At 40.3% G+C, this 14,419-nt stretch overlaps 1 protein-coding gene across 3 annotated transcripts in view; it reads left to right on the top strand.

The window, feature by feature from the left end:
• The window catches only part of LOC135215300 (BTB/POZ domain-containing protein 7-like), a 295,047-nt gene that overhangs the window by 122,806 nt on the left and 157,822 nt on the right, over nucleotides 1–14,419 (top strand). For all 3 annotated transcript variants that reach the window (XM_064249859.1, XM_064249857.1, XM_064249858.1), the window contains exon 3: nucleotides 1,258–1,447. In XM_064249859.1, the coding sequence (XP_064105929.1) occupies nucleotides 1,258–1,447 (190 nt within the window). The remainder of the gene's footprint in view (nucleotides 1–1,257; nucleotides 1,448–14,419) is intronic.

Here is a 14,419-nt window from a genome sequence, read left to right as displayed (position 1 = left end):
TGTATTTATGGGAGGGGAAAAAAGTTACCTACAGACGTTCATTTCAATCTTTTGAAACCGTAAGGAGTTATTCTCTCTCTCTCTCTCTCTCTCTCTCTCTCTCTCTCTCTCTCTCTCTCTCTCTCTCTCTCTCTCTCTCTCTCTCTGTGCTATTGGCTGTTTATATATTTCTAATGGTAAAATGTTTAAGATGACTTTAAAATGATATTAATAATACCAATTCAATGGTATATTTGATGTAGGATAATACTTTAAGTAGACATTTGGTATTTGTGATTTCACATACAATTGCTTCCTTTGTAAAAAGAAAATGGATGTCTCAAATAGTAACAGTATGAAAGAAAACGTGCATGACTGAATACTTATGGGGGGGACTGAATTATTTTCACATACATAACTAAGTCATGCAGTACGTACATAGTATGTATTTATGTATAACCATAAAATGTAAGATTTACTTTAAAACAGTATTAATAATATTTCAAAGATTAATATGAACCATAATAGGATATTTTATGTATATTTGATGAAGGATGGTCTTTTCAGGGATACTTTGGTGTTTGCATGTTCAGAATAGGAGTTTATGAGCATTTTTAGAGGGGGGTTCCAAACATTCGCAGATTCTAACTATTTGCGGGGGGGTCTGGTACGCATCCCCCGTGAATATGGGGGGACCACTGTATGTACTTCTATTATTCCCCCCCCTGTTGCACTCATGTTTTACACTCAAGTGTACCTATGCCATTTCTCTTTTATTACCCAAACACTTGTATTCTATGTCTTGAATGCTTTTGGTCATAGTATACTTACACTATCTTCCAGTCATCTCCATTGCAATTGTTTGGTACGTCCATCTTTTCACCTGATTAATACCAGCTAGGTCTCTCTCTCTCTCTCTCTCTCTCTCTCTCTCTCTCTCTCTCTCTCTCTCTCTCTCTCTCTCTCTCTCTCTGTTGAAATTACTAGTATCTCCATCTTTTCACCTGAGTAATACTAACTAGGGTTTCTCTCTATCTGTTGAAATTATTCCGTATTTCCATCTTTTCATCAGAATACTAATATACTAGACACAGTGTTCTGGTAGCATATGAAAGTTGTTTCTTTTTTCTTATGCTAACCATTTTTCTTGTTACTTTCAGTTTCAGCTAGAGAAGACTAGAGCCAGTATGTTTGTACTCTGTTTACATTTTGGAATTTGTGAGAGGGGAAAGGAGTGAGAGAAAGAGCATAGTTCCATAGTTATTTATCCTTTTGCAGGGAAAAGAAGAAAAAATTAACCAGCCTGGCAACGCTTCGCAAGAGGCTAATTCGGCGACGGCGGTCCTCGAAGTCGTGTGACCATGCCCGAGTTATCAGGGAGCTCGTCAGTGATTGGACGGTGCGGGAAGTGGCTGCCCTGTGGGAGGAGTATGAAGCTAGTGCTGCCCTCAAGGACCTTACAGTGCAGGTAAGTTAAGTGAGAATGGAAAACTTGAGGGGATAGTTTGTTTCTATCTTTTATGCTGTCATAATAGATTTATATACAGAGCATCTTTTATAGATGTCTAACGAGGTCAAATGACACTTGTTTAAACAAATGAAAAAAATACCTAACCTCTAACATGGCCTACCTTTTCATGTTGAATGCCATCTCTGAAATTAGCTGAAAATCAAAGCTTCAAACTAGGCTAATATAAACTCTTGCTGTTACAAAAATATACTTTTTATTTCCCAAAATAACCTAACATGAAAATGGAATGAAATGAGTTAAGAATGACCCCAAAAAGAAACGTTAAACTATCATATTCCTCTCAAAATCATATTTAAGTACGTACCCCCTTTTCTTCTTTCTGTCCAAACATTCATAGTTTATCAAAGTCAAAAATAGTCTAGAGAAAACCCATTTTTCTATATGGTGACTTTGAATCCATCTTTTCGATGGACTTCCAACGCCCCTCCTACACCGAGAACACTTGTTGTTTACTTTGACAGTTGGCGGCCATCAAGTTCCTCTGTCAATTCACATACCAGAGAGTATGTCATTTCCTGTGACATGAGTAATGAACTCAACACTCACCAATCGACGCACAGACACATGCATGAAACTCATGATCTTTGGAATGCGTCACTAACCTCCAGTTTGTTTTTTATCTCGCCAACTTCGAGGAATCCAGCATTTTGCATCTGTCTCTAACCGGCAAGAGATAAGGCTATCAACCCCACTATTTGATATTATAGATTGCTACTAGTGCCTTTAAGAGATGTATAAATGATCATGTATATTCTGTACTGTATGTAGCAAATTTGTCACAGCTTTTCTCTGGGAGGTCATGTTGATCGTGCCATGCCTTCCAAAGAAACATTTTGATTGAAATAATTTTTTAGATCTAAAACAATATCCAGAGCTGTCGGATAAAGGAATTGTGCAGGGGATACAGTGAGCCACTACAGTGATTAACTGATTGTTACCATACCATTTAAAGCAGTGGAGCCTCAAGAACTTATGGCACTACCAACTAAGGCTCATATTTTTAGTGTCGGCATTTGTTATGCCTGAGACTTAGGTGCATGTGTAATATTGTGTAGGAGCCACTATTTATATTTGTTAGTAATATTGTGTAGGAACCACTATATTTATATTTGTTATTTATTATTGCATCTTTAGTTTTGCAAACCAATATTTTGCTATGGTATCGAATTTCTATTTCTTTTTTATTATTTCCATATTGCTTTGTCTTATTTCTTTGCTGGTTTATGTTCAAAGTTTAGCACTTCATGATGGGTTCTGGTCATCAGGTTCAAACCTTTCTCCCCCCACTTGCACTCTTCATTGTTCTTCTGTTGGTGCCATGTTGCCACAATAAGTGACAAAAGACTGTGGTGAGTGACTTGATCAGGGCTAGCACTGGATGTTTGCTCCTTTTTTCATTTTCTTCTCAGCCTCAATTTGGATATAGACCTGATAAATGAATGGTGTAGTCAGTGGGGTATGAGGCTGAACTCCAGTAAAACGAAAACACTAGTAATGACTTGCAGATATCGTACAGACTTTGCTGGATGATTCTGGAGCTTTAACTATGCTTGCTGAATGAGTCTGAAGCTTAACTATTCTAGGTGTACCTTTTGACTGCATCTATGAATGCCACATTAAAGTTAGGTATTATAACAATGGTAAAATCAGTGCAACCTGTTTTAGATCATTTGTTCTTCCTTTACTAGAATACTGTTCTTCGGTGTGGGTGTCTGTTTCTGCCAGAGATTTATTAGATAGCATAGTTTGTGGTGGTAGGTGTCGGTTTCTTAATAGTAGCAGTTATAACTTGAACCATCATTGGATGGTCTTTTGTTTGTCTCTTTTTCATAAGTCATATTTTAAAAGAGATCTTTCACATTTACAATTGAGCCATGGTCCCTGTTTCCTGGCGAGAGCAACGACATTTGCCGAACAGCAGCACCAATATTTAATAAATGTGCCTCACTGCCGAGCTTCCCAGTTCCAGAGGTCCTTTAGTCCTCAGCTCTTGACTGTGGAACAGCCTCCCAGAGAATGTCATGCCATTGGAACTTAAGTTGTTCGTACATGATATACAAACACTCGGTCCTTTACATAAGGAATTACTTTCAGCGTAGGCTGGAATATGACCATTAAATTCTTAAACAAGTTGGTTAGGCAGTAACTACCGTCTGGTAGGCGAGTAGGCCCTCCTGCTTGGATGTACACACTCCGCTTTGCTTTCGGGTGTCATCTGATGAAGACGTATGTTTGTAAGCTCTTGCTGACAAGCCGTTAATTACGATTTTCCCGACTAACAGTGGTGATAGTTGATTACACCAGTAGATGGTTGGATATCTCCTTGTGTTGACTATCCTAACCTTGGAATTGTACCTGTGACTCATAACATGCTGTGATATTGGTCCACGAGTGTGTGTACTGTTCCCCTGCGGGAAATCATATTCATTTTCCGCTGCTTTCCTGGAGTTTCGTCACTGGACAAAGCCTTTGCCGTTGCCCTGTAATTATTAACTTTACACCTGCTGATAAATGTACCTCATCTGATAGAAGAAGTCTTGCAGAATTTGGAGAAGTCAAGAAGGAAGAGAGTTCGTCAAGTGTCGTCATCTTCCTCTTCAAAATCATCATCATTTTTCTTCAACCTCCATCCCTTTGACTTCTAAGGCTCACTGTCGAAGAAGGAGAAGGTAGTCTCCACCCCTAAGTTGGGTTTTCCGCTGGCTCACCTGTTCCTTCGGGAACAGGAACTGTCGCGCTGTCCTCAGGGCCTAGCGTGTCAGGAGCTGTAGAAGCGCAAACTTTGGTTCCCACTTCTGCTGCTAGTCCTAGAGGTTCTGCTCATAAGGCTAGTTCAGTTCTGTGTCGGGCACTCATTCATGAGTTTCCCCGAGTGCACATAAATCTACGGATTTGCATCCATCTAGAGTTGGTGACGCTGAGTCCGCTTACCTTCATGACTCGCATGAAGTGGAAGAAAGGAGTGAGTCGCTCAGGCGACTCAAGCCTTGCCAATGATCACTCTTGTGGTAATTGCTGTTTCCAGGGGCTTGGACGCATCAGGCGATGGCACCGGCCCTCTCTAGTTAGGTGCACGCTGAACTCCACCCAGACCACGGCCATGTTTGCGTGACCGACCGGTCACGGTAGCAGCGAACGTTTCTCCTGCCGTGCTAGAGTTTCGTAACCCTCCTTGGGAAAGCGTTTCTCCAGGATGATAATGCTTTCCTAGACTCACGTCACGGCCATCACCCCAGGCTGATGGCTGCCTGTGACTTGCTTCTCCTGCTAGTAAGGCGAGTGAGAGCATCCAGTCTTCCTCATCTATTCCCTCTACTTCCTATGGCTACACTGGAAGGGGCGAGGTGAATAGGAGGGATCCTGCAGAGTGCTCTCCTTAGGATTCAGTGTCAGGGGACTACATTCCTGGAAGGATCTTAGGGTCCCACTGGATGTACGTCCACGTCGTTGAGGAAGGATTTTGTCAAATCTGGAGACTGGTCTCCCTGGCTTTTTCTGTCCTTTGGACAGATTTCTATTTGCAGTCCCCTATGGGTTCTTGCATTTTGGGAGCCTCGCATTTCAGTCTTAAATGCTCGCATTTAGGACTGGTTTTTATGCCCATTCCTCCTCTATTTCTATAGGAGTGGAGGAGGGGCCCCATCCCAATAATCATTTGACAAAATTCGGGGGTCTTGCCAAGTGCTTAAATTCTATGAAATTTCTAGCACTCTCTGAGTGTTTTGGTCTTTTATCATCTGCAAACACTCAGGCGAGATGAGAATTCCTGATAATTGTCACTACAATGCCCAGGAATCTTGCTGAATGCTCAAATTTCTTAGAATTTCTGGCAATCTCGTAGTGTTAAGGTTCTCTATAATTTTCAAACACTCTGGCAAGACAGACATCCCTAGTAACTGTTATTACAAAAATTGGGAGTCTCACTAAGCCATTAAAATTCTTGGAATTTCTGACATTCACCGAGTGATTTCGTTTTCTGTGGTTTCCAAACTCTCGGGCACAGGAATTCCTGATAATTATTACAGTAATTGGGAGTCTCGCTGAGGGCCTGGATCCCTTGGTTTTGCTGGCGCTCACCGAGTGCTCGGCCTTATCACATTGCTGACTCCCCTGTTTCACCCAGTTGTTGTCTTACAAGAGTCGGGTTCCTTGCTAAGTGTGGAAATTCCTACGAATTCTAGCGCTCACTATCACAAGTGCTTGGATAGCAAGATGAGACTTTACCAGTACAGATGAGTTTGCTCTTCATTCTGGCCTGGAGTTATGCAGAGCTTGGAACTGCATGCAACACCTTCTAGGTGAATGGTCAAGTACCGTCCTCATGTCTCCATAGGGTCTGAACACCCATAGGACAGCAGACGCAGAATCCCTCTTTATTCTTCTTGGAGCTTCAGCCTTGAAGGAGAGCAGTTAATTGGGAAGAAGTGATAGGTCTTTGTTGATGATTACCACTCATAGTTATGTAGTAGTGATCTGCTCAGCTCACTCAGCTTGGCTCAATCAGACAGCTCTGCTGATCCAAGTGCTCGGCTGTAATAAACGAACTCTCTGGTCTTGATCAGTGCAGTTCCTTGCCATGTCATAGCACCTTCCCTTCCCTTGTTCCAGTAAGTTTTTCACGGGGTCGTCATCTTTCGTCTTCATCTTACGCCTCCTAACCTCCCTCTTCGAAGGCTTCCATGTCCTAAGAAGAGGAAGGTAATTCTTCGCCCCCTAAGAAGTCTCGCCTCGAGACTTCTAAGGGTTTACAGCCTTTTCCTAGGGAGGGAGCAACTGGCTGTCTCTTCAGCTCGCCTGCACCTTCCAGAGCGGGAGCCTGGACACTATCCCCAAAATATAGTGTCTCAGGAGCCCCAGGAGTTTGAACCCAGGTTTGTTCTCCTGTCGCTGGTTCCAAGGGTGCTGTTCGTGGAACGGGGGCTGCGTCGGCTACTCATGTACAACTTCCAAGGGGGGGTCGTACATCCACAGTCAGTGATAGGTAGTCTTCTCTCCATCATGATGGTTGCATGGGGTGAGAGAAGGGACAGAGCTGCGTTGGTGGCTCGGACCCACCTGTGAAAGCCAGGAATGGCTATTCTTCAGGTGCCAAGATCAATGTTGCTGTTCCTCGGGATAAGGTATCTGAAGGAGATAGGAGGAGGTCCCCTGTGTAGTCCTTTTCGTCAGGTTGTCTTGGAGAAGATATATGTGTAGCAAGACTTGGCAAATCCTGGCCAGCTGTTACTGCATTTAAGGCTGGTCAACTTTTACTCACGTCCACATGAACAAAATGTTGTTAGGAAATGGCTTTATTTAGCAGAGTGAGAACATCACAAGTTCAGAAAAGAGCAGTTATGAACAGTCAATCCTCCTCTTTTTTTTCTCTCTACTTCCTGGTTACACCGGATTGAACAAGGAAATCAGAGGAATTCTATGGAGACTACTCATCAGAGTTTGATTCCAAGAGATTATGTCTTTGGTTCAACCTTAAGATCGTTAATGACTGATGACTGGTATCATAGTTTTATCTGTAAAATTCAAATATATACACCAATTTTGACTGTATTTGATCATGACCTGTATAGGCGCTCTACTAGCCTGTCTAAGTAGCACGGAAAAAGCCACTACAGGCAGTCCCTGGGTTACGACGGGGGTTCCGTTCTTGAGACGCGTTGTAACCCGAAAATCGGAACATCATCAAAAATCCTAAGAAAACTTTAGTTTTAATGCTTTGGAAGCATTCAAAACTAAGTAAACTGCATTCTTATTGCATTTTTCATAAAAAAAACCTTCAAATATTGATTATTTTGCATTTTTGGTGTCATATTTCTTCTGCCAGATCAATGTTGGAGGCATCGTAACCCTGGAACATGCGTCGTAACCCGGAGACTGCCTGTATTCGGAAAATAGAGAAGAATCTCTGCAAGTGTAACACTGCTGAAGTAGCTGTTACTTTTAATAAAGTATGCTTGAGAGAGGGTCTGCTTCCTAAGTATTATTATTATTATTATTATTATTATTATTCTTATTATTCTTATTATTATTATTATTATTATTATTATTATTATTATTATTATTATTATTCTTTTTCTCACTATTATTAATTTTTTTGGGGGGTGGCTGTTGTCTATCACAGTCATCGTATTCGACTGGGTGGTTTTTATAGTGGGGTGCTGGGTTGCATCCTGCCTCCTTAGGAGTCCATCACTTTTCTCACTATGTATGTTTTTCCTTGTAGCACATTCTTGTGCATGAGTCCTGTCATCTAATTCTTCAGGTTCCTTTTGAGGTATCTTGGGATCATGCCTAATCTTCTTCCTATGATTATGGGTACAATTTCCACTGGCATATCCCATATTCTTCTTATTTCTATTTTTAGGTGTTGATACACATCAATTTTTGTTTCTTTTTCATCTACTCTGGTGCCCCATGGTATTGCAACATCAGTGAGTGATACTTGCTTCTTGATTTTGTCAATCATATCCCATATCCTTCTAATTTCTATTTTTAGGTGTTGATACTTATCAATTTTTTGTTTCTTTTTCATCTACTCTGGTGCCCCATGGTATTGCAACATCTGTGAGTGATACTTGCTTTTTGATTTTGGCACTTATCACCTTATCTGTTTGTACCACTTATTACTGCAAGCTAGTTGATGTATCTTGTGTAGGGTGCAGTGGAGGGCTTTTGCTACTGAATCATACCTTTCTTTTTGTACTGGTTCTGTGCAAGCACCGGATATTTGCTTGCTATGTGGTTTATGGTCTCATTTTTCATATTGCACATCCTGTGTGTGGGTTAGATATTGTTGTTATTATTATATTATTATTATTATTATTATTATTATTATTATTATTGTTATTATTTTGACTGGGTGGTATTTATAGTGTGGGGTTCCGGGTTGCATCCTGCCTCCTTAGGAGTCCATCACTTTTTGTACAATGTGCACTGTTTCTTGGATCACCCTCTACTGCATGAGTCATGGAGCTACTTCAGCCTCTAGTTTTCCAGATTCATATTCAGGGATCTTGGGATCGTGCCTAGTGTTCCTATGATTATGGGTACAATTTCCACTGGTATATCCCATATCCTTATTTCTATTTTCAAGTCTTGATACTTATCTAATTTTTCACTTTCTTTGTCTTCAACTCTGGTGTCCCAAGGTATTGCGACATCAATGAGTGATACTTTCTTTTTGATTTTGTCAATCAACGTCATGTCTGGTCTATTTGCACGTATCACCATATCTGTTCTGATACCATAGTCCCAGAGGATCTTTGCCTGATCGTTTTCTATCGTACCACTTATTACTGCAAGTAGCTGGTGTTTCTTGCACAGACTCCAGTGGAGGGCTTTTGCCACTGAATCATTTTATTGCTTTGGTATATAAGCCTACTAAAACAGTAGGCTTATATACAAAAAGCAATAAAATTAGACACAGGAGGGTAGTAGAAGGAGCACTCATCAGAGAGATTAAAGTAATAGAAGGAAACAAATGTTTTACCTCAGAAGATCCCATAAGCCAAGCTTTGATATTAAAAGAAGCGAAGATTGACCGTGCTGACTGGAGATTAGATTTTCTGGCCAACAGACTTTTGGTGACCACTCCCTTACGACAAGTGTTAATCCCATTGACCATCAGCTCAGGATATCCGAGCGACAAGAGGGGATTAGCAACTCTTCAAGGAAACCAGAACAGCCATCACATAAATGACAGCTCAACGAGAAGTAGTTCCAGAAGACTGCTGGGCCTTGACCCAGGCTGACTACGTACACATCTCTTGAAAATTGGCCACAGATAGGTCCTGAAAGTACTCGAGTGTGGAGTAAAATTAAATGTAATTTCTTAGAAGTAAACATGTTACACAGTGAATTTTGTGGGTTTCCTTTTCAATCTTCAGAAGAAAACTGAAAGAAGTTTTTGTTTGGTTCATTATTATTATTATTATTATTATTATTTTTTTTTTTTTCCCTCTATCACAGTCCTCCAATTCGACTGGGTGGTATTTATAGTGTGGGGTTCCGGGTTGCATCCTGCCTCCTTAGGAGTCTATCACTTTTCTTACTGTGTGTGCCGTTTCTAGGATCACACTCTTCTGCATGAGTCCTGGAGCTACTTCAGCCTCTAGTTTTTCTAGATTCCTTTTCAGGGATCTTGGGATCGTGCCTAGTGCTCCTATGATTATGGGTACGATTTCCACTGGCATATCCCATATCCTTCTTATTTCTATTTTCAGATCTTGATACTTATCCATTTTTTCCCTCTCTTTCTCTCAACTCTGGTGTCCCATGGTATTGCGACATCAATGAGTGATACTTTCTTCTTGACTTTGTCAATCAATGTCACGTCTGGTCTGTTTGCACGTATCACCCTATCCGTTCTGATACCATAGTCCCAGAGGATCTTTGCGTGATCGTTTTCTATCACTCCCTCAGGTTGGTGCTCGTACCACTTATTACTGCAAGGTAGCTGATGTTTCTTGCACAGGCTCCAGTGGAGGGCTTTTGCCACTGAATCATGCCTCTTTTTGTACTGTGCAAGTGCCGGGCATTCACTTGCTATGTGGTTTATGGTTTCATTTTTCGTATTGCACTTCCTACATATGGGAGAGATGTTATTTCCGTCTATCGTTCTTTGAACATATCTGGTTCTTAGGGCCTGATCTTGTGCCGCTGTTATCATTCCTTCAGTTTCCTTCTTTAGCTCTCCCCTCTGTAGCCATTGCCAATTGTCATCGCTGGCTAGTTCTTTAGTCTGTCTCATGTATTGTCCGTGCATTGGTTTGTTGTGCCAGTCCTCGTGTCTGTCTGTCTTTCTCCTGTCTCTGTATATTTCTGGGTCTTCGTCTACTTTTATTAGTCCTTCTTCCCATGCACTCTTTAGCCACTCGTCTTCACTGGTTTTCAGTATTGCCCCAGTGCTCTGTTCTCGATGTTGACGCAGTCCTCTATACTTAGTAGTCCTCTCCCTCCTTCCTTTCGTGTTATGTATAGTCTGTCCGTATTTGCTCTTGGGTGTAGTGCTTTGTGTATTGTCATATGTTTCCTGGTTTTCTGATCTATGCTGCGGAATTCTGCCTTCGTCCATTCTACTATTCCTGCGCTGTATCTGATTACTGGCACTGCCCATGTGTTTATGGCTCTTATCATATTTCCGGCGTTGAGTTTTGACTTGAGTATCGCCTTGAGTCTCTGCATATATTCTTTCCTGATTGTGTCCTTCATCTCTTGGTGTTTTATATCCCCTCCTTCCATTATTCCCAGGTATTTGTATCCTGTCTCATCTATGTGTTTGATGTTGCTCCCATCTGGTAGCTTTATCCCTTCAGTTCTCGTTACTTTACCTTTTTGTATGTTGACTAAGCATTTTTCTATTCCAAACTCCATCCTGATGTCCCCAGATACAATCCTTACAGTCTGGATTAGGGTATCTATTTCCTTGATGCTCTTACCATACAGCTTGATGTCGTCCATGAACATCAGATGGTTGATTCTGTTGCCTCTTTTCTTGAGTTGGTACCCGGCATCCATCTTCTGTAGTACTTTTCTCATGGGAATCAATGGCTACTATGAAGAGTAGTGGGGACAGTGAGTCGCCCTGGAAGATCCCTCTCCTGATATTAACCTCTGCTAGTCTTATTCCAGAGCTTGTAAGTATTGTATTCCAGTTGCGCTTTGTATTTTTGAGGAAGCTGATGGTGTTTTCCTCTGCCCCATATATTTTCAGGCATTCTATTAGCCATGTGTGTGGTATCATGTCGAAGGCTTTCTTATAGTCTATCCGTGCCATGCTTAGGTTGGTTTTCCTTCTCCTACTGTTCTTCATTACCATTTTGTCTATCAGGAGCTGGTCTTTTGTGCCCCTACACTTCCTTCTGCAGCCATATTATTATAATTATTATTATTATTTTTTTTTTTTTTTTTTTTTTTTTTGCTCTATCACAGTCCTCCAATTCGACTGGGTGGTATTTATAGTGTGGGGTTCCGGGTTGCATCCTGCCTCCTTAGGAGTCCATCACTTTTCTTACTATGTGTGCCGTTTCTAGGATCACACTCTTCTGCATGAGGCCCGGAGCTACTTCAGCCTCTAGTTTTTCTAGATTCCTTTTCAGGGATCTTGGGATCGTGCCTAGTGCTCCTATGATTATGGGTATGATTTCCACTGGCATATCCCATATCCTTCTTATTTCTATTTTCAGATCTTGATACTTGTCCATTTTTTCCCTCTCTTTCTCTACAACTCTGGTGTCCCATGGTATTGCGACATCAATGAGTGATACTTTCATCTTGACTTTGTCTATCAACGTCACGTCTGGTCTGTTTGCACGTATCACCCTATCCGTCCTGATACCATAGTCCCAGAGGATCTTTGCGTGATCGTTTTCTATCACTCCCTCAGGTTGGTGCTCGTACCACTTATTACTGCAAGGTAGCTGATGTTTCTTGCACAGGCTCCAGTGGAGGGCTTTTGCCACTGAATCATGCCTCTTTTTGTACTGGTTCTGTGCAAGTGCTGGGCATTCGCTTGCTATGTGGTTTATGGTTTCATTTTTCGTATTGCACTTCCTACATATGGGAGAGATGTTATTTCCGTCTGTCGTTCTTTGAACATATCTGGTTCTTAGGGCCTGATCTTGTGCTGCTGTTATCATTCCTTCAGTTTCCTTCTTTAGCTCTCCCCTCTGTAGCCATTGCCATGTGTCATCGCTGGCTAGTTCTTTAGTCTGTCTCATGTATTGTCCGTGCATTGGTTTGTTGTGCCAGTCCTCTGTTCTGTCTGTCATTCTCCTGTCTCTGTATATTTCTGGGTCTTCGTCTACTTTTATTAGTCCTTCTTCCCATGCACTCTTTAGCCACTCGTCTTCACTGGTTATTATTATTATTATTATTATTATTATTATTATTATTATTATTATTATTATTATTATTATTATTATTATTATTATTATTATTATTATTATTATTATTATTCAGAAGACAAACCTGTTTATATGGAACAAGCCTACAAGGGCCATTAACTTGAAATTCATGCTTCAAAGAATATGGCATTGATATTAGAAATAATTCACAGAAGGTAATGGGAAATACAGGAGAGATCACCTATTAAAAAAGAAAATATGAATTAACACATAATTAATAAATAGCTAAAAATGTAGGTACGTATATTATTAAAATACTTTGGACTTCCAATTGCACGACATCCTTAGGGAGACTGTTCCACAGTCCAACAGTGTGAGGAATGAGGGCTCTTGGAACTGAGAAGTTTGACAATGAGGGCATATTTGCTGCCTAATTATAAAACAGTTGTTGATGCTCTGTGCCCCAACCAATTCTTCATTGTAACCCAGCTGAGATTGCCTACTGAATCAAAGAGGGCATGGTTCCAGTTCTACCGTAGTACAACCTGTGTTGTTTGAGATTAAGCTGGCCTTATGTCAGCGTGAGCTCATGCTCATAGAGCAGCCTCAACAGGGTAATCCATTTTTTGAGCAATCCCTGCTTTAGTCTTGGAATGTGACTCATTGGCCCCATTAGAATTAAATATATTTTCAGCATACCTATTAGAGGAATGGGTAGCCTACACAATGCTGGTCACCATAGATATTGCCTAAGACTGCAGACCAAAGGCCTCAAGTGATGGATGTTGATTTAGGAAATAATAATAATTTAATTCTGCAGGAATGACTAAGTTTAGGCTCTGTGCAACCATTCATTCATAGTATAGTTACACCAGTTTGTTATCATTACCCTACAGTCCCTATGCTTTCATAGTACTGTATTATGTTTAGGTGATTTAATTATTATTTAGGTAAGGAGACTGCGTAAGCGGAAAAAATTAGGGGGTTGGTTTAAATATGTAAATATAAAATCAATATGTAATGACCAGGATCATATCATTAAACTTTGCATTTTTAAATGAAAAGGTAGAGATGGAAAAAATGCATTTTAAATATTTAATAAATTTAAATTTAAATGGTTAGACATTTATGAATACATGTAATTTAAAATGAGATAAATTTCACTGTAGCAGCTGGTGGTGGAATGACGTAAACGAGTCTTCGAATGATTAAGAATGTCAAGCGAGGACGAAGAAATGCACTTTTGCATGAGAGATTAAGGTTCACAACTGCGAGGGCTTAACCTTCTTCCTTTCACTCATCCGCTAAAAAATACAAAGTAAAGGAGAATCAACCACAGGAAAAATCAGAACAAAAGATACAACACTAATAAAAAGTAACTAAAAAAAAAACAACAAAAAATCAACACGAATCAAAATACCAATTACTGCAATCGCATGACTAAAATCTACAATTTTCATATAAATCAATAGAATCTTGAAATCAACGAATCACCGAAAACAGCAATTAACTAATCACGAAAATCACCTTACGTAAATATTTACTTAAATCAACACTAAATCACAAAAGCTCTCAAATTATCAGTAAAACAAATAGCAAAATCAACGAGTAGTCAAATACCTAAGAAATAAAATTTTAGACTGCATTGAAATCATAGGTTCAATCTAGCAAGAATTTAATAAATTAAAATACTTGAAATAATTTTCAAAACACTGGCATATAGAATATGTAACGCAAGAACAAGCATTAAAGCCCCTTATGCTTACCCTGTTGCGATAACAGTTCTGGCGAGTGTGGAAAAAATCATTCAATAGATGATCATCGCTAAGCAGCGTCCGGATCCCATCCTCAATGAATTAGTGTGTAATTATGTCCATGATAGAGAAAAAATCCATTGTAATTAATCCAGCACTAAATACGGTAGTAATCCAGGACGGATTCATAAATCCAGCGTGTGTATAAATCCTTAAATCCACTTAAATAATGAGAGAGGGAAAGAGAGCCGCTCCTCGTCACTCCCGTGTAAGGTTATGCTGAAGACTGATTAACCCTCTTACGCCGACTGGAC

This window comes from Macrobrachium nipponense, chromosome 5 (assembly GCF_015104395.2).
Source record: "Macrobrachium nipponense isolate FS-2020 chromosome 5, ASM1510439v2, whole genome shotgun sequence".
Taxonomy (NCBI): Eukaryota; Metazoa; Arthropoda; class Malacostraca; order Decapoda; family Palaemonidae; genus Macrobrachium; species Macrobrachium nipponense.
The sequence above is the reverse complement of the archived record's forward strand: the minus strand, read 5'-3'. Positions and strand labels throughout refer to the sequence as shown.